Here is a 21,908-nt window from a genome sequence, read left to right on the forward strand (position 1 = left end):
CAAATAACTAAATTTTAAATCAAAAATGAAACAAACAATCTCTATGCATCTAAAGAAAACAGGTAGTTTTAATTCAAAGTATCAGGACTGTGGATCTGTCAATAGATTTAGTCAAATTACTGCATTTTACCCATAGATATATATATATATACACACACACACTGTCATTCCTGTCTATGTTAACCAGAAGAGCAATTATGTCAATTTGGGTTTCTTTTCACTGACGAACCTCTAGGTGAGTTTGTCATCTATTCAGAGGACATAAATTTCTTAGATATGCATGTTTACTTTTATTTCCTCCATTTAGAGACTGGTAATTTAATGCTGCACAAATGAAGCCTGACTTTCAGTCAAATTAGCCTGTGTTCCAGAGAGTAAAAGCTTTTTTAAATAACAAGTACCAAAGAAGTAAAAAAATAACCTGTGTTCCATTTCACCCCAGACAATCTCTGTCCTTATCATCGCAAATGAAATTAGGTAATAGTGGTCATCACTAAAACATTAAATTCTACCAAATGCGAATGGAATTCATATACAGGTTACTTGCAGACCATTCTTGTGTGCCACCATTTTGTGGCAGTTGAGCAGAAACAAAGTCAGCCCAACATTTACTAATAGATTTAATAAGATACAATTATGTTGGTTGTACATTAATAACTGAAAGGAATGTATTAAGAAATGATAAAAATGTATCAAAACCTGTGCTTTTTCCTGTGTGAAGTATTCTAAATCAGTGATCCATATTATAAATATTTGTTTACATCTATTTCAGTACATTGAGAAAACCCGTGTAGCTGGAAGTAAGAATACTAAGTCAATTATATGTTTCACTGAAATTTTCCTTTACTGCTATTTGGTCAAGAAATAACAAAAACCCCATGTATTGCACTATAATAACCACTATTTGAAATCCTAATTCTATGATAAGTTAAAATGATTGCTTTAGCATAGCATATTTTAAATACTTGGTTTGCAATTAAAATACACAATACCAACACAGTAACTGTGCATTACTAACCTAAAGCTGCTATAAAAGCTTAAAGGTGACTGATAACAATAAAATACATGCACATTTCACATGAACCTAATCTAGATTTTGCAATGTTTAAAAGGTTTTTTAAAACAAAAACATGTTCCACTTGCTATCTTACCTATACACAACTGATAGAGGCACATGTTTTAATGGTCAGTAAAATCTACCTTCTATCCATTAATCAGCATCATTTTTCCTCAGATGAAATAATTGCATCAACTATTTTCCTGACAAAAAGGATTAATCTTTGTAACAAAAGAGCAAGGTAAGAATACAATGAATATTTTTAAAAGGTCACTGAAATTTTCCCAGTTAAGATTTGACATGCCCAATCTTCAAGAATCATACATCAATCTCTGATGTGACCAAAATTTCCTAAGTAAAAATAACCTATCTTCCTGTTGAAATTGCTATATACCATATGAAGCATACCCAAGATACATCAAGTATGCATGGGAAATTTTTAAGCACATCTCTCCACTATGTAGTTGTCAGCTTCCACATAATAACTACCAAGACAAATGTGCTCTGTGATAATGCCCTAGTAGAGCACTAGGAAATTTAAATTTAAGATTACATTACACTATTGCTTCATATATTTTAGAAATTCATATATAAAAGGAGGTCAGAGTATTAAAGTGAACTGCTTTCAGTCCTCTTTGAAGGTAAAGTCATACTATTCAATAGTCCTCTATTTCTGAAAAAAAGCAAACATTTCAATAATTATTTTGTGTATAAAAGCCAAAAACATATGGGATACCACAAAGTAGTGTCAGTGGATCCTGTATATGTCTTTCTTGAAACTAACTGGCAAAAATACCAACTCCAAATGTAATTCAAGAGAGCATAATAAAAGCAGTCTACGAGAATAATGAAACAACAAAGTGAGATTTTATTAAACTAAATAAGCTTTAGAGTCTTCCTTTGAACCTCTTCATATAAGAATACATGTAAGGGGGAAATATGGAGGAGACTGAATACAGTGAGGGACAGAAACTACAAGGCATCCTTAAGTAACACCAAAAAAACCCACATTGGTTATTAACAGGTAAGAAGGGAAAAAAAATGTGACAGCGCAGCTCTCCACCACTTAAAAATTTCAATGCTTTGCATATTAAGCAAAGTCTATTTTTAAGATTTTTTCTATATCCAGTAGAATTGAAGATATTTAACATTCATACCGTTCAAAGAAAACTATGCAATAATAATTCATTTTCAACTACAGGAATTGCTCACGAAGTTAACTCACAAGAACACACACAACAATGCTGAAGCATGCTTTTTTCTACGACTGGATGGCTTTGGAGGGAAAGGCTCAGGACTGCTGGATTTTACTGAATAAAAACATTTTTACCTGCAGCATTACATTAAATTTTGTAAAAAACAGCCAAATAGAAAAAATATATTACAGGATACATCATCTAATGTATTTTTATCATAACACAGAGATCCGCATGAATCAACACCAGTTGCATACACAAAACAACACAACTGGTTTTAACTCTTGGAAAGCACTTGAGGTTTGTGCTGGGTTCCTGCTGAATTGTAACTCAAGGCAGTTGCCAACTGCAAATTGCTTAAATTATTGTGGAGACACAAATTTGAAAATAACACAAGGATTAAAGTTTCCAACGTGAAAGCAAAATGTTTGGCTGCAAACAGGAAAACGAATCACAGGAATAAGATCAGATAAGCTGACACATCTGTATGAACTGTATGCTTAAAAACCAGGATACTATTAAAGAATAACTAGAATATTTTCAGGTGAATATTTTGGCTAAACTATTTCAATTCACATACTTAGTCTCTTCTTGAACAAGTACAAATCTTAACTATAAATACCCTGAGTATTAGTTCTACACAAATTTAATCCTGTATGTATCTTCACTAGCTTCAGGAAGAGACTACATATTTTTGTTTTAAAATAAGAATAAAAAAACCTTTTAATCTTTGGATTTTATTCCTGTACTGGGTTGTTTGTTTTGAAGATAATCAAAACCATATTTGACCCACATACATCTAAATCCAGAGAGAGAAAAGGAACAAAATATATTCAGAAATCCAGTTTTGATTTTGTTGCTGTTTTTCTTAAAAAATAAAAAAAAACAAACTTTTTTTCTTCAAAGAAACAATTCACAGTGTTTAACATGAAAATTTCAAGAAATTAGTATTAATGTGTGATCTAGCACAAAATGATTCACTGTGTGTGTGATAAAATGCAATCTGTATACAGGTACATAATGAAATTATCCTGATTACAGACTGGCAAATTAGAATATTTGGAAACCAAAGCTTTTTATATTACAAAACAAGTCAGTCTTTATTAATACCATCACACTACCTTTACTTTGTTCCTACTTCAGAACTAAAGTACCAGATCAAATCTGCATACTCTTTCCAAGCTGTTATGAAAAGGAATGGAAGGTGGGGCTTTCCAAAGAGGTAAAACAAACAAAAAACCCAAAAATATAAATGAAAGACACTTCCCCCCACCAAATCTTACTTAACATTTTCTCATGCTCACTCGATCATTCAAAAAAGCAACCAAGAAGCACCACCCCACACCCTAAAAAATCCCACAGTTCAAAAAAAAAAAAAAAAAAAGAAAAGAAATTACCTAAAAACCAACCAAAACTCCCTTTTTAAACACACATACACACACACACAAACTCAACAGCTTTTGGAGTACATCTTCACAATGAATGTTCAAATTAAATTCCTATCTCTTTCAATCAAAGATACAAAAAACCCACATTCTGTTTTCATAACTGCATATGGGTTACCAAAAGGACAATGAAACAGAGTATTTATTTCAAAGATTATATAAAAGTCGTAGCAATGTCCATGGATGACATTAAGGAAATGTACTTCAGTAATTTCCTTATGCTGCTTTTCTTCCTCAAAGCTTTTATACAAACTTCTCGATTAACTAGAACTACATTTTGCTAAGAAAAGGTGTGACTAATGTCTTGTGCTGTTCTGTACTAACATATCAAGATAATGTTCTCTTTAAAATGTTCTTTAGAAAAGTCCCATTAAGAGCATAATCTTACACTTCGATTCTTCAACTTAATTTTAAGTGTACAGACTAAAGAAAAGGCCACAAGAAGTGTCATTATACCTTGGGATTTTAACACTTCCCTAAAACACATGGATATACAAAGCACCTCACACACAGTCATCAGATTCGTAATGTGAAAATATGCTTAGAGTAACAATACAGTGAAATGAAGTCACACACAGAACATGTATTTTTCATGGCCCTGCTTGTAAGAGCTCTAGTTTTGGCACTACGTGTGAATTCCATGTAATTTAACAGGGAATTTGCAGAAAACCAGCTGATTCATCTTTCCTACTGGTTTCAACAAAAGGAAATAAATAAAAAATTCACTCACCTATATGTGTAATCTTGAAAACTGCATCACGAAACCACAGAACCAAAACTTGGTTCAGTAAAGTCTAATTGTATAGGGCCAACACAAAAATGACTCTGTAATTTTCTGAACTCAAGTACGAGGAAAACCTATTCTAAGTGCTAAAATATGAAGATTTACAATCACATGTATGTAAAGAAAATAACAGGTATGTCAACTTTCCAGATGCATCCATTCAAATAAGTTTTGTAAACATTTACCTGTATCCAAGCGCTTTACAGGGGACTCATCATCAACCTCAGAATCTCCACATGCACTCCTTGATCTTTTCCTTGGGTGCAGAAGTGTCTCCAACCTTGGAAGGACTACAGACAAAAAGGTTTTGGTCCCTAGCTGTGGAGAAGTTGGCTGGGTTTCAGTGTTCTTTGCAGACTTTTGGGGGCTTATACTTTTCGATTTGCAGAAGAGAATGGATGTACGTCTGTTTACATCAGTTGATGACTCAGCTACAGCAGAAACAGTCGACTCATTGAGATTACTGTCAAGTAAGTGTTCTGGAGTGTGTCCATTTATTTCTTTCTGAATGGAAGTGCTATATAATTCATTATCAAATTTTACTCTTTTGTAAAGCTTACTCTGCTCTGGATTGAGTTCTACTGGTTTGAGGGTTGGTGGTTCTGAATTAGTCTCCAAGTTTGAAGGAAGAGGTAATGCATCTGATGGTTCAAGTTTAGGGGGAGATTTATCTCCTGAAAAAATTATAAATAGAGTGTGATTTTTGAAAACTTGTAGTTATAAAGTCTATTATAAAACTCACTATAAATGTGCAGCCCACCAAATAAATTGTTGTCTGGAAACAAAGCATAACATTTTAAAACCAAAACTTGTCTAGCAACAATCTGTCCTAGTTAGTAGTTCCTACTTTTATACTGGGAACGTAACAGGGGGAGAAAAGTAGGTGTTTATAGTTGGTGTTAACAATTTATACCTGGATAAATACTTTTTACTTCTCATGCAGTTGTGTTAGTTTCATTAACTAAAAACTACAAAATCTATTTTTTTATTAGAAAGTTGGGGTGGTGGATGATTATCTGTTAAATGCAATTATACTGCCATTCAAGTAAAATTTTTGATAATTTTATCTATTTCACCTTATCAATATTCACCTTACCTGCCTAAGAAAAATTTTACCATACAAACAGTGAAAAAAAAAGTATTTTTAACCTGATGTACTCCAGTGAGCTAAAATGTGTTATAAAATCTACTGAAAGGCAAGATTTGTAAAGTTGTTTTTGCAGGTGTGGTTAGAAGTTTTATGTACCAAACCCAAAAAGGAATAATAGAGGAGGGGAGAAAAAAAAGACCCCCAAAATCTTACGGCTTGATTAGCCACTAGTTTACAAATACACACTTGACAATATAGATTTGATAGGAGAAATCAGAAAAGCCACCCTCTACCATTTTTTCTCCAACACCCCCCAGCCACCTTTTATTTTAACGTGATTGTGTCCCAGTCAGTTCCACTGGGAAAAGACAATGGAGACGTAACTGTGAGTGAATAGAAGTAGTTTCAGTTTTTCATCCCAAGTATTGGGAAAGAAAATAAACATTCTACTATTGCAGCATGCCTGAATACAAACAGAATGATGTCCTAACCCATAATTATCAACTCAAAAAGATGTTAAAACCTTTCTAGCTTCCAAAGAATCTTTTGAAATATAAGAAAGGAAATACTTATTCTAGAGTAACTGTATGAGACCAACATACTATTTATCTATCACATAAAATACTTAAAACTTAATTAATTTTTCTATCCCCTGAAAAAAGGAATAATACCCCCAAGTATTTAACTCCTCTATTTGCAGGGGATATGTCTATATTGCTTTGGTTTTGGCCCAGCTATGTTTACTTGGAAATCAATGAATTCTAAGTGCAGGAAAACCTCAACCCTGTTAAGGTTTAATCAACAATAGCATAGTTCATACTAAAAATACATATTTCTAAAATGTAGTGTGACTATGCTCATGTAATTTGATGGCACACAAGTATTAGAACTGGTAACTAGTATCAGGAAGACAGTAGAATAAAAGGTACAGTCAGACAAGCACATTTAAAGTACCACCAAGTAAAAAAGCCTGTAGTTTAGAATGTCCAAGGTGACTGTTCTTTGTGAACAAATTCTGATTTTCTTAAAATTAACTAGAAAATATTCACAAAAAGATTTAAGAACATAAAACCCCTTGAGAAGTCTTTAGCCAATAAAACCTAAATTTCATGGGATTATTCTGGTACCATCATTTTTCACATGATCGGAGATTGAAAACAAAATTGCAAGGGGGTAATTCACAGCACTTCCAAAGTCAGCTCCTGTACAGATCCTGGGTACAGTATTCTTCTACATTCCTCATCTTTTTTTGGCAATTTGTTTTCTTTACTCCTCTAAGTACCTTCTATTTGAGAACTGAAATTTGAACTAATTAATATTATTCTTCACTAGATGAGAACTATAAAAACAATGCCAATCAATCCTAGATCATGCTTTTCATTTTGTTTTGTTTAAAAAGCATACTGTAAATACAAGAAAACTGCTACTGTTCACTTTGGACTATTTTTTGGTAAACAGCTGAAGTGAAAGGCTGTAACATAAAAATGTTAAGTTACAAGCAAAAAAAGTTAAGTGTATTCATTTGCTGCCAAAACTACATTCCTAAAGAACTGTATTTAGTACCATCATCACTGGATTAAAAAAAACACCAAATTTTAAAAAAAATAAAAGAGATCATTAAACATTCTGAGAATCTCAGAACAAGATAATGTGCCGATTCATGGAAGCTTTTTCTATCATTGTTCAAATCTCAAGCAAGTTATATGTTTGGAAAGTGGTCTCTTAGCTACGCTAAGAATTAAACACTACACTGCTGTTTGAATGGCAGTTAAGGACAGTCATTTTATTGACTTCACCTTTTAAAAATTTTGATAGCATCAAGCTGCAACAGACAGAGACTGTTTTATTTATTACCATGCGTCCACTTTCCCTTGAGCTCTTTCCTCCTCCTATTCAATGCACTTATTCAAAATGAAACACATCTCTAACTCTCCTAAAGAAGTTTCATTTTTCAGAGATGACCATGAAACAAACTCAACAGAACTTTTTTTTTGAGAGATAGATTTTCTTGCATCATTTAAAAATGAGGAATAAAGACCTCAGAAATTCATTTGAAAGCTAAAAATGCGAATTATGATGTTCAATTGAAATATGAAGTTAGGTCTTTCTAGTACATTGCTATCATTGAAATCAATGGCAATCAGCCAAGAGTAGATACAGTTCTGAGACAAATGTTTTGAGGAGGAAGAGAACCAAAAGGGGAAGAGTTGGGCAGATATGACTGACTCGATTCTACAGCATGAAAAGTATTAAGTCCTATCAATAGTTAGCTTTATTTAAATAAATAAATAAATAAACCCCAAACCTACCCACCCTCCTCCCCAGAGTCTGGAGTAGAGAATAAAAAAGGCTACAAGAGACAATACAACAGTTAAGAGTTTTCATTACTATTGACCTAGGCTCACATGATCCCCAATACATATTTTGACATTTAAGTGTATTTCCAAAAGTACAAAGATATTTTCCATTCGGGCATTTCCAACTGTGTTTTGTATGACACTGTTTGCACTTTCATTTCTTAACATCTATATTTTTAAAAGCCTTGCTGTAGTGAAAAATAATGGAGGTAAGTTTTTTCTTGAGAAGATCATTCTATTCTTAAAATATTTGTTGGGATTAGGTGGTCATTTGCATATTTAAAATGCATACTTTTAATTTAAAATAAGTATTTTAAATTTAAAATTAATATTTATTTATTAAACCCTTTAATTCACATTATTAAAGCATCTGACTGAAGAGGCTCAGAACAGCACCCGTTTAAATGTGGTTTACAATCTTACCTTCTTCTTCTCCATCCTGTTCTAATGCTGCACTTTCTTCTTCAAAACTTCCAATACCTGATTCTATTTGAGGAGCTTGGTTGTGTTGCTGACTGAGTTTGTTGCGAATAATGCTGATTTCTTTCTTTAACAGCTTTGCTCTTTTGCTCCTTGACCCACTGGATTTCATTGCACAGGTCAGATCAAGTTTTTCTAGCAACTCTCTCAGCTGTTCTTCCAAGGACATATGTGCTCTGTTTGCAGGATTCAGTAACCTATCCACTGAAGTCAAAACACGCACAATTGCAAATGTATTAGTATTTCCCAGAATAATAATACCAACAGGAGGAGAAAAAAAGTAAAATTCACATGCCAAAATAAAAAGATATTGTCAAAAAGCTACTTAGATTACAGTTAGAAATGTTGAAATTAATTTCTACTATATATTTGCTATTCTTAATCACCATTTTGCTCAAAAAAGCTAAGTAACACTGCAAAGAATTAAAAGGTCAGAAGAAAGACATAATTAATCCTTCTCACCCTAAAAGGGGAGTTCCTTCTTGTAAATGAGAAGGACAAAATTACGGTTATAAAAGAAATGTGTTAAATATTCTCCTTCACTGCCAAAACCTCAGAAAACTGACGTGTATGTCAAAAGAATAAATTTTAAATCCTACTATTACAAACGTGCTTTGTTTTTTAATTGAGTAGGTTATTTAGGAACGTGCTGAAGTTTATGAGCACTTTTCATGGCTTAAAAGCATATACAATCATGTGAAAGAGAGCATTCAGCTTAAAAATCTTTTCCATGAAAGTTGTTAAATTAGGTTCTAACACTGCCAAAATCAGAATCTAGGTAACACTGATTTCTAATGACAGATCTAGTAGACACTAGAATCTTTCAAGTACTGTTTTTAACAGGGAAGTGGGGAATCTAGTCAGCAAACAGCAACAAACCTAAACATGTGTATGGAATGTACACACCACGTGTAATGAAAAAATGCAACTTTTAAAAATAATCGAAAAACATCTTACCATCTTCCCAAGAGAAAGGCTGGGGTGTCTCAAGTTTAGGCCGTTCAGGTAAGTGCATTCCAGTTTCATTATTGTAACCGATTCCTTCAGCATCTCGCCTAGCTTGCCTGAGAACTACACCTCCTTGATCTCTTAACCGCACTGCAGCTCTATAAAATATTGTATCTTTTGCATTGTATTTCATACAGTTATCTATGATAAGATTGAAGTCGTCTTCAAACTCACTGAGGTTTTTATAGCCTTGAGCATCTAACCGTTTTCTCATGGTAGAGAAATCCATAGGATGTTTAATATGATCCAAATAGTCTGGAACCTTTGAACAAATATTTAAAACACAAATGGGTAAAATTTTCTTATTACAGCCAAAGTAATATTAGTTAACTGATACACGTTTTAAACATATTTTGCAACACTTCAATGTAAAAAATTCAAAATGTAGCTCAGAATAGCACATCATGATATTGCAAATATTTGCATGCCAACAGATGTTTACATATTACAAGATTCTGTACCTTGGGCAACAAGTTTGAGTTTTACTAAGAGATGTTGAAACTGTATGTTTTTAGAATTCTGTGGGTTTATGTACCTCTTCTCCCAGGCAACTAGTGACAGGTCAAGGGGAAATGGCCTCTAGTTGTGCCAGGGGCAGTTGTGGTTGGATATCAGGAAAAATTTCTTCACTGAAAGGGTGGTTAAGCATTGGAACGGGTTCCTCAGGGAAGTGGTGGAGTCACCGTCCCTGGAAGTGTTCAAAACAACTGGATGCGGCACTTCGCAACACGGTTTAGTGTGCATGGTAGTATTAGGTCAAAGGTTGGACTTGATGATCTTGGAGGTCTTTTCCAATCTTAATGATTCTATGATTCTATACAGCATCTGCACACATATCCAGTTAATTTATATGGCAAGTCTACATGTTTTGTACACACATCTACATGTACATATATACATACTCTGTCTAGTTTCACCTGCAAATAAGAACATAGTATCAACATTTCAGGTTTTGATACCCTTAAGAGTTTGCTTCATCAAAATCATCTTATTGCAAAATAGCAGCATGTACCAATCATTCCATACAAGTATTTCCCAGATACTATTTTGGTATATAAACAATAAAAGGCTTTCATAGCAGTAAACCATAACTCACACAGTAAATTATCAGAATAAAGATTAAAAGGTAACACTGCTTCCAACTCTGCGTGCAACGACTTGTTTCTTGTACTTAAGTGCCACCAACCCATATGTAAACATCAGGAAACACAGCTGCAAACACACCTCTTTAAGGTTCACTGGCTGAGCAAATATACGAGCAGAATCCTTTTCCTGCAGCTGATCCAGAACTGATCGCAGAAGTACAGTGAATGGAGTAAGCCTAAGTTCCATAGCAACCTGCTCAATCTTGACCTAAAGAAGTAACAATTATCCAGTTGAGCATTTTTCATTAACATACTGTAATCAAGTTGTTTTGCAGCAACAGTATAAATACTTCAGATATGAAATAAAATATACATTTAAGTAAATTAGTTCAATACTACTTTCAGTATCATCAGTTGGCGTTTGATTTTACTTTTTCCCTTACAAAATCATCAGCTGAAAACCTCTCATTCCTTCAGCTTCCCAGAACTCAAATTTGTATTTTATATATAAGAATTTTGTTCCCTTCTAAATGCATTTCTTTTCCTTGAAAAGATGTTACATAAGAATAGCTTCGCAGTTCTCCAACAATGTGAAAATAGAAAGAATTTAATGGTAATGTATTAAATTTTAGTTGTACTGCTAAGTTCAAAGTTTAAATAAAGAATCTGATGAGCATTTATATGCTAAATAAGAGTAAAACAAAGAGTAATTGGAAAGACAATACTCTGTGTAAATTCCAAGAAAATAATTTAAAAAACCAGAATCAACATCTTCAAATACTTGAACAGTCTTCAGAATTTTCAGTGTTTTTACAATATTTCAACTTCTCTGCAGCTTAATTTTGAGGCCATTTAAAGAGTTACCAGCACTGAATGGTGTTTTTATAAATAAGGACCATCAAAAACCCCCAAGTGCAAATATTTTGCTTTCACAGTTTTCATATAAAATCTTATCTTTCGGCATTATCATTTCCTCTAATCTCTTCTGGTAATGTTAACTCTAGAATATTGGAGGTCTTAAGATGCAGCTTCTTTTTTTGGTGACAGAAGAATAAAAGTGCAACTCCATAGAAGCACGTGTACTGGGAAAGCCTGAAGAGATCAAATTTTCTACACTTCTTCAGAAACCAATTGTCTTTCCAAGTCTAACAGAATGGTTTGTTAAATACTTTCTCTACACCAATGCACACAGCATGAGCAACAAACAGGAGGAGCTGAAGGCCACTGTGCTGCTAAAGAGCTACAACCTCATTGCCATTACTGAAACTTGGTGGGACACATCCCATGACTGGAGTGTGACTGTTGACGGCTACAGGCTGTTAGGAAGGGACAAGACAGGAAGACAGGGCAGAGGGGTTGTCCTCTACATCAACAGATGAACAGATTGTGAAGAGCTGTCTCTGAAGAAAAGCAACAAGCAGGTTGAAAACGCAGACACTGAGGTGACAGAGGAAACCCTGTGGTTGTCCTTTATTTCAGATCTAGAGGAACCTATTGACAAAGCCTTCTTGGTTCCAGCTACAGGAGGCATGGTGCTCAAAGGTTCTTGTTCTGATGGGGACTTCAATCACCCTGACATCTGTTGGGGCAACTACAGGTACCAATACCAGCTGAGGGGTGAACACATCGAGTGCAGCCCTATTGAGAAGGACTTGAGGGTACTGGTGAATGAAAACCTCAACATGAGCTGGTAGTGTGCACTTGCAGCCCAGAAAGCCAATTGTATCCTGGGCTGAATCAAAAGAATTGTGGCCAGCAGGTTGAGGGAGGTGATTCTGCCCCTCTACTCTGCCCTCCTGGAGTATTGAATCCAGCTCTGGGGCCCCCAGCATAAGAATAGCATGAACTGTTGGAGAGAGTCCAGAGGAGAGCCACAGATATGAACAGAGGACTGGAGCTCTCCTTTGAAGAAAGGCTGAGAGAAGTGGGATTTTTCAGCCTGGAGAAGAGAAGGCTCTGGGGAGACCTTACTCCAGTCTCTCAGTACTTCAAGAGTGTTTATAAGAAAGATGGGGACAAACTGATTAGTAGGGCCTGTAGTGACAGGACAAGGGGTAACAATTTTAAACTAAAAGAGGGTAGATTCAGACTAAATATAAAGAGTAATTTTAGGTTTTTTTACAATGACGGTGAAGCACTGGAACAGGTGGGCCAGAAAGGTGGTAGATGCCTTATTGCTCAGAAAATCAAAGGTTAGGTTGCATGGGGCTTTGAGCAACCTGATCTAATTGAAGATGTCCCTGTTCATTAAAGAGAGGTTGGACTAGATGACCTTTAAGGTCTCTTCCAACCCAAGCCATTCTATGACTCTATGAAAATTTTATATATTTTAAACAGTTTGAGTGCACACATGCACATACGTTCCTTGATCTTACATGAGGATTAAAAGACAGCAGTCCTTCTACTGAAAACTACATGTGAAAATATTTAAATTATTTCCTTCAGAAAAGTTTCACCAAATTAAAAGATGCTGTATTTACCTGTTCTCTTTTTAATTTTTCACGCTTACGTATAAGTTCTATCAACAAACGTGCTCTTTCAAGATCGTGGCGCAGCCTCTGCCAGTACTTCAATTTTTCTTTTAAGGCTTGCATTTCTTCATCATCTTCTCTCTAAAAAAGGAATCAAAAAAGTTTACATGAAATGAAAAATGCGCACCTCTTTTTATAAGACAGTTTTATGCAACTACAGGATGTATGCACATAAAGGGAGAAACTACTGTCTTATAGTTATGGCACTTGATCATAAGCTTCATACTGCAACAAAAGAAAACCTCTGGTCGGGGTATCTTCTAAAGTTTCTCAGGGGTCTATCTGAAAACAAAATCTATAAACTGGAAAGCATTCCTATGGTGACAGCTATTTACATGAGAAGGAGCAATACAGCAAACAGCAACCCAAAAAGATAACAAGCTGCAAAATACAATATGGCATTTTCGCATCAAAATTCAAACCAGGAAAACTACATAAGTTTCTTCAGAAACTCCAGGCTGGTAGAAACAAATTATTCTTGTGGTCAACACAGTCCACCTCCCCCACATCCAGCAGAATTAGGACACGCTTGTAACAGAACAAAATCATTATGGCTTCGGAACAGAGGAGAAGAAAAGCTGTTTATGAGATAATACGGTAACTTCAAATGGTACTGCAGATAAATAATGCAGTAATAGAATCTTTTAGAGAATGGATGACAATTTAATTTACACATTTTTAAGAGTAAGTAACGTTTAAACACTTGCAGTATTTAATTTGATTTGTACATATAAACCTCAGAGCATTTCTTGTTAGCCTTTACTATTTTTCATAAGGAAAAGGGAGGATATTGGAAAACTCACAGAGAATTCAAATGGTATTAATAATTCTCCAGATATGAGGACATAAAGAAACCGAAGTCCTGATATTAGTACCAAGTACACAAAAGAAACATCTGCTTTGGAAAATTATTATTACTATATTTTTAAAATGAGTATTTAATAAAAGAGTCTCCGAAAGACATCCAAAACCTTGTAACTTGCATAATACAACACACTTGATAAGCAATCCTTGGGGGGGGGATTTAAAAGCTAAAATGAAAACAGTAAATTCCATAAGTTATAAAAAAGTAGAAGACAGAGGAATAAAGAAAAGTGACTAAGCAGATGAACAATAAACAATATTACAAATTATTACACTAAAAGCAATAACCTCTTTAAGGAAAGACAATTTAGAAGTACCACAGGTCCTCTAAAGAAACCTTGTGCAATTTTTCAGACGGAAGGCTCAAAAAATAGAATTGCAAAAAATGGCAGCTTAAAACCATTATCTAATATATTTACCAACACTATGATTCTATCATCTGCATCATATTTTATTGCTTTATATACTTTGTAAAAGTAAAGACAAGTACACATGAAAGCTACAAAATTAGTTTTATTCAAATCTCTGACTTCACTGAAGTGAAAATCCTTAACTATAAACTATCTCTGCATTAGAATACAGCAATCTGAAAACAACAGTTTGTTCCTCTTTTCAGTAAGAAAAAAACTAAACTCAAAAAACAACAAAAAAACCTCACAACACACAAAAAAACCCCAACCTAAAAATACGAGTTAAGAAACTTCTAGTTCCCTTTCCCAATGACTATTACAACTGAAAGTTATCAATTCTTTTAAGGACTTAAATCTTGATGTAGACATAATAATTGAACTGGTTGGGGTCAGAATAGTTCAAAGTAAACTCTGACAGAAAAAAAAATTAATATGCACATTTTCACATTAAAGTTCTCAGAGACTCATTGAAAAAGCAAGTTCTACCCTGCCACTAGTTGCTGTTCTCCTGCATCCCTTCGTGTCCATGTACAGATCCCACGTGTGGAAAAGCAACCGAACTCCTAACTGACATAGATATACTATTTTTTCAGTTCTACCGTTTTACAGGACCAAAATTAAGTTGTGGTGATGGCCAGAAGTGGACGGCTTGTCTTCCCTTTGCTTGCAAACGTTCAGTCGCTCTTTTTCCCTACATAACTGCACAATTTATGGAACTGGGCAACTGAGCCTGCTGAAAGCTCAGTCAACAAAACCGTACTAATTTTAGGATGGGTCAAGAAATTTAAATACAGCAAGAAAAAAATGTTACAGCAGGTCTTAGGGTAGTTCATTTGACAAAAGTATTTGGCTAAACCTCAAAGTACAGCTGCACTCAAAAAAAAAAAATTCTTGTACTCGAATCAGTTGTTTGATCAATTTAATTCCATAAAATCCGCCTAAATTTGCAGATGTGACACAAAGTATCAAGAGCACTCTGTTTGCCTTTCACACATTCATTCCTCTCCTGAATGTCATTCTGGTTTGGGGATTAAAAGCAAGCCTCCAATTTTTTGACATTTCTATGCAAAGTTATCCTGGCAGACTGTTTATAATAGCTAAGATCACCCTCCTTTGCCCTAAGCTATTTATTATCCGACATACAACATACACCTTAATTAAATTAAAAGATCCAGGTAAGTTGAAAAGAGCACTGGTTTCCAACACCCAGTCAGTAAAAACTTAAGATAGAAAGAGTTTCTCTCAAAACTTTTAGCTTTCTGACACAGAAAATTTCCAATAACTTTCTGGTAAAGAGTTCATCATCTTCCAAGTCTTTCTTCCCATAACTGTCCTGAAAGCAAGGAAGTTTCATCTGGCTAATGACACAAGAAAAATTTATAAAGAAACTCTCATTCAGAGAAGGATTCTTAATCAGGAACTGTACTGATAGGACAAGGAATACTGAGTTCAAACCGAAAGAAGAGAAATTTAAGTTAGATATTAAGAAGAAATTCTTTAATGTGGGGGTAGTGAGGCACTGGAACAGGTTGCCCAGAGAACCTGTGGATATCCCACCCCTGGCAGTTTTCAAGGCCAGCTTGGATGGGGCATTGAGCAACCTGGTCTAGAGAAAGGTTTCCTTGCCCATGGCAGGGGAGTTGGAGTTAGGATCTTTAAGGTCCCTCCCAATCCATTCTTTGATGTTATGATTTTCTGATGGACTTAGTTCTTGCTGAACATAGTATTATCTAGCAAAGCTAACACTTAAACATTTATGAATACTGAGGGAAAAGGGAAACACTTTTAAGTCTACACAGAACACGCATCAAGTGAGAAATGGTCTCACCAGTAATATGCTACGAGTCTCTCTGCATGCTATCAAGGAATACTATAGCAACACATCCCTCCTTATTGTGGATGTCAATACACCAGAATAGCCTCACTCCTTACAGAGACTGTAACTTAATGTAAGCCAAACAAAAACAGAATTCCAGTGATGAAACTGGACCTTGAGCAATACAATTAGTTTTATTAAGACCCTCTGCTGGCACTTGTATGCCAATCAGTCAAAAACATTTAATTGGTTGCAACCTGTATTTTTACTGAAATCTTCAGTGAAGGTATGGTCTTAACTCACCAGCACCTTCTACTTTATTTCTCCTAATTTCACCTTTCAACCAACCTCAGTACAGCAGCAATAGGCTTCTACACTTAAATTTCATGCCTTATTTTTATTTGAGCATTTTTTAAGTACAGAAAAAAAGCTAAAACAATGGGGACATAAATTTATTAGGAGTATTCCAATATCTTTCCTGAATTTCTAGGTGGAGAGAGAAGTGACAGTATAAAACATTCTCTCAGAAAATGTGCAGTTCCTGCACATGGTGAGGCAGTGTATATTCGCCAAGACCTTCTCTCCTGGTTTAGAACTCTTAGTTGATATAAACATCACCTTCAAAAGCATATCAGAGCACTGAGCTCTGAAACACGTTTATTTGGAAGTAAATATAAATCACAAAAGCCTCTCCCTTTGTCAAATTCGTTCTAGTAAACAAAGAGAAGGGATCAAACCCCCATTCCACCAGGCCTCTTGAAACCATTTTCAGGGTTTTGGTTCCTCATAAAATTTCTTTTCAGTTTAAATAACAATAAAAAAAATCTGCTCTGTATCTATATTACATCAGTGTTTATGTTTCTTTAATTGACTGAAAACCTATTTAGGTTTCTTGATATTCTGACCTCTCACATAAAATAAAAATAATTTTCCCATCTGGATTGAAATAAACAAAACAATCATCTCTATCTCAAAAATTCTGAGGTGCTCTCACAACAGCCATGCCACAGCTGTTTATTAAGGTCTTGATTATAATTTGGTTTATACTTCAGGGTAACAAAGATGACTAATGCACTAAATGCTTTGCAGTTATGACTGCTTTAATAAATACATATTGAAGGTGCTATGGAGAAGACACAATGTCATACACAGGACACTTGCTACTCACTGAAAAGCACTACCTACACATTTTTCATCAACAGAATCATTTAACATTCAGCTCAGCTTGAAACTTTCTTCTTTCTTTTCAAAAGAATAGCCTCAGAAGTGCCCCAATTTTTAACAAACCAATATAAATAGCTTCTAATTTATTTAGAAAATATTTTCATTATTTCCTTACTTAAGAATCATTCTAAATTTAGAAAAGAAAATAAAGAAATAGTGTTTGTCCCGAAGTGTAAACAGGCAATGGAATTTTAAACAGGTCCTATGTAAGGCCTATTTTATTTTAATCAAACATCAACAACAATAATCGTTTTATTGTGGTAGCGACTATTTAAATATTTAGAAATGTTGCAGACAGTTGCATGTCATCTCAGTATAAAACATACTTCCCAAAGACCAACTAGCATGTCTAATTTTTTCAGACAATAACAATGGTCTAGTTCTATACTGCCACAACAGCCCTACATTTCTGTGCTTGACTTTACTATTTTTAGGGACTCGAGTTCATTTAAAAAGTAGTTTATTTTCTGAATAAATGAATTTCAACTATTTTTAGGTAACTGCCAGGTTCTACTCTTCAGAACAGTAATTTCTCATGCAGAAGTAAAAGACTAATCAAAGATTAAAAGTAGAATATAAAATTATTTTACAGAAATTACAACCCAAAAAATAGTATCAAAATGGAGCAATACAGAAGCAATGAAAAAAGATAAACAAGTGGTCAACTTATATTCAAAGTTAATTCCACCTAAAAGGAATACACCTAAATGGAATTTGAGAATCCCAGCTATGAGGAAAGGCTGAGAGAGCCGGGACTGTTTAGCCTGGAGGAGAAAAGGTTCAGGGGGGTAGAAATCTCACCAATGCACAAAAATACCTGTAGGGAAGACGGAGCCAGGCTCCCTTCAGTGGTGCCCAGTGACAGTACAAGAGGCAATGGGCACAAACTGGGAATGGACATCAGGAACACTTATCTTTTTTTATTTTTTTTTTTTTTAAACTGTGAAGGTGACCAAGCACTGGCACAGGCTGTCCAGGGACATTGTGGAGTTTCCACCCTTAAGAGACATTCAAAAGCCAGCAGCACGTGGTGCTGGGCAATCTGTTCTAAGTGGCCCTGCTTAGAAGGAGGTTGTACCAGATGACTTCCAGAGGTCCTTTTCAACCTCATTTGTTCTAGGAATTATTAATTACTTTTTCACATGAAAAGCTAAAAAAATAGATACACACAAATGTGACTAATCAAATAATCAGGAAGCAGTGTTGACCATGGTATTTTTATGACATCAATAATGACTTAATCAGCAAATAGAAATACAATTCTAACAAAAATAAGAGTTCAGCTTTAAACGGAGGAGAATCTCAATTTAATACAAGCAAATTATTATAAAATTAATTCCTAAGTTTTAGAGGCTATTCTACAAGAACAACACTCAGAGAATGGAAAGAACACAGCCAACTACATATTCCATTCAGTTACAAAAAGGTAACCGAGATGCTCCATAACATGATGCATCAGCATTTCAAGGTCTACACACACGGACCTATAGACACAATTCAGGAGTCTTAATTATTTTTTAAGCTACCCAGAGACTTGAAATCAAAACAATAGAATATCTGGAGTCACTGCTTTCATGTTTTTCAGCACTTGACTGGTAAGTGTGTACAACTTTATAACCAATCCAGACATATTGCAGCTAGGATGAGTCTTACTGGAACAATGTATCAGCATACATTTATGCTTGTCTACAATCCCACAGTTGTGTCAAAGGTGAAACTAAAAGTTGAAATATGTCTTTGAACTTCATCAACAACTTCCCCTTTGTTCTCTTATTACTGAATACGGTGGGGAATAAGGATCTGAATTTGAAAACTGTAAACTAGCTGTCTAACCCTTTACCTGGTTTTTTTCAAGTGTCAAACATGACATATGCATTGCACCTTTTGATGAATTTAAAATAACTTTTTTTCTTATCTAACTCATACCACATTGAGTAATGAGTTACAGAAAACCATAACACTAGTCAAAACATAGTGCTATTATGACAGTTTTGATGACAGCATTTTTGTGAAACATTTAAGTAAAACAAAAGAAAAATCCACACAATTTTTTTTAATATGTTACAAATTAAAAAGTATTAGATAATTCCCAACTGCCAATATAGGTAATATCACTTCAGAATAAGGTAAATAATTTGCTCAGTCCTGAGTAAGAGAAAGTTTTTACTTCCTAGTTAATTTTTTACTTATAAGTAAAAAGTATGTCACGTACCTGTTGTGTGTTTCTTTGTGACTGTAAACTGGACTGCAGCCTTCTCAACAGTGGAACACCATTCCTAGACAGTCTTTTAAGCAACCAGTAACTGTGCACTCGTTCAACAAAATGCTTCTTTCGCTGAATGGCCACCTGATTCATAATCTTATTTAATCTAAAACACGGAAAAACTGATATTGTATTTTTCACAACAAAGCATAAAACATATTTGTCTATACATCAAGTATAGAAGTTAAACATCTGTAAAAACTGTAAAACCAGAAGTAATCACAATGTTACTAATTTCTTTCAATTTCTTTCAACAAATAATTGTCCCTTCCAGTACAATTATTTCTGAGCAGTAAACTACAATGAAATACATCTGCTTGACACCATATTTTCTACCAAATATATTAAGGTACTTTATAAAGCGAATGGGAATCAATTTTTTCATGATCATTATTTGAAGATCAATCCCAGATTAGGGCTGAGAATAAAACTTCATATACATTTCAGAATAGTTTTCCTATTGAAAATAAAATAAAAAATAAAGCTCTAAATCACTATGAAAGTCTTCAGATCATTTGTTGCCATCTACACAAAGAATTAGTAGTTTATTTTAAAGACATATGTCTTCAAACTGTTTACATAAAAACATGCAGCAAAAGGCTTGTATTACTCATCTATTAATATCAATTTTTTGACAAATAAACAGAACAGAAAATGTAAAACACAAGAACAGTTATTATTTTATCCCATACATATGATGAAAACAGCACACAGAAAAGACACAAGTGAGGATGATAGTTAAGCAAACTATCAAGATCAATCAATATTTTCTCCAAGCTTCTTTTTAACAAATGCAAATACTGTTTGCATATACTCATTTACAAATACTCTAGGAGAGTGCTATATTAACATCACACACAACAATATTGACTCTTATTTTTCAAGTAATGACATGTTAAAACATCCAAGTCTCACACATGACACTGGCCTTTCAAAATATACATTAAAAAAAAAAGTTTATCTGGAACAGATCTTCACCCCTCTGTGCCTGCAGTATCTTGAAATCACAACCAAAACAAAGTTAAAAAACGTTAGGGGTTATGTATGATAATTCAGGTATTTGTTACCGGTGGCAGCCCTTGCAAAATTAACACGAGATGCCCCAAGGCACCAATCACCTTTATTGTTAGAGAGACTGTTCATTCATTTGGGGGCAAGGGTGAGTTGGAGAGAGAGCTGATGTAAAACAGTTACAGAAAAGATAATAACAATAAAATCTGTTAATTCTTCACTCAGTATATTACTACCCACAGCAAAACTCTACAATCAGTAGTAGAGGGATTATCAGGTATCACATACTAGTATTTTGCTGCTTTTTCCCTTTTAATATTAGGAATAAAACAGTAAGGATGAAAGTAAAGTAGTCAAATACTTAAACAAAATGTCAGGTTCTAAGTAAACCTTGGGTAAAATGATTTTTAAGAATGTCTGGGAAACCTAAATATTTTTCAGACAGACAAGTGAGTCTACCTGAGTTCACTAGAAGTCATCCATCCCTGGTGGGTTTTTGTGAGCTGTGTAGAAGATAAGGTGCAATAGGTCTACTCAGTGCTACACTAACTGTGGCTACAGAGCTTTCAGTCATCAATGGGTAAAAGCAGAACCAACAGAAATTTTCCTCAAAATGCAATGTCATTGTGTCTTTCGGTTCCTCAGTGACATTGTTTTTTCAATTAATAACTATGCCAGTTAGGCACTCTTAAAAAATTTTAGTTTAAAGCTTAGAAAGCCTGCAGATGGACTCCAGACTGTCTTGTAAGTCTTTCACTGGAGGGCAGATACAGGCTCCAAAAAGATTTACTCACTGCAGAACAGATGTGACCATATTAAACTTGAAACAACCTAATTACAATTAATTATGGAATGCAATCAAAATCAAGTAATTACTTTCACATCTCTTGGAAACAGTAAAACCTACTGAACCAAGTCAAAAAAAGCACAGCCAAATACAAACCGATTTGGAAAGATCAGAGAATCATAACACGAAGAAAAGTGCCTTGGCTTCATGCCCATCTGATGTGGCAAGACTAAGCAAACATCTTTCACTACAGCTTTAAGTACATTTACCCATTCGCATAATGAACTGATCTATTCATAGATAATTATAATAGTAAAGTGCTAAAATAAGCATAAGAAAGATGTTCACAGCAGATACTCTCCAATTTGAAAATTACAAATAAACAGAAGGTAATTCGGAGTGCAGAAACTACTTAACAAGGTGTTAGAAACTACTCCTCTCTGCCTTCCCTCCAAATAAAACCAAATAATGGCTGCTCTTATTCCATTTAGATAGTGGAA

The 21,908-nt window shown here is 34.4% G+C and overlaps 1 protein-coding gene across 5 annotated transcripts in view; it reads right to left on the reverse strand.

The window, feature by feature from the left end:
• BRD1 (bromodomain containing 1) overlaps nt 1-21,908 on the reverse strand; it is a 57,156-nt gene that overhangs the window by 19,156 nt on the left and 16,092 nt on the right. For 3 of the 5 annotated variants that reach the window (XM_032688605.1, XM_032688606.1, XM_032688610.1), the window contains 6 exons: nt 19,560-19,716; nt 12,983-13,114; nt 10,642-10,770; nt 9,367-9,679; nt 8,353-8,613; nt 4,668-5,156 (listed from right to left, as the gene is read on the reverse strand). In XM_032688605.1, the coding sequence (XP_032544496.1) occupies nt 4,668-5,156; nt 8,353-8,613; nt 9,367-9,679; nt 10,642-10,770; nt 12,983-13,114; nt 19,560-19,716 (1,481 nt within the window). The remainder of the gene's footprint in view (nt 1-4,667; nt 5,157-8,352; nt 8,614-9,366; nt 9,680-10,641; nt 10,771-12,982; nt 13,115-19,559; nt 19,717-21,908) is intronic. The other 2 variants (XM_032688607.1, XM_032688608.1) reach the window with 2 other exon arrangements.

The sequence above is a fragment of the Chiroxiphia lanceolata genome, chromosome 5 (genome assembly GCF_009829145.1).
Source record: "Chiroxiphia lanceolata isolate bChiLan1 chromosome 5, bChiLan1.pri, whole genome shotgun sequence".
Classification (NCBI taxonomy): Eukaryota; Metazoa; Chordata; class Aves; order Passeriformes; family Pipridae; genus Chiroxiphia; species Chiroxiphia lanceolata.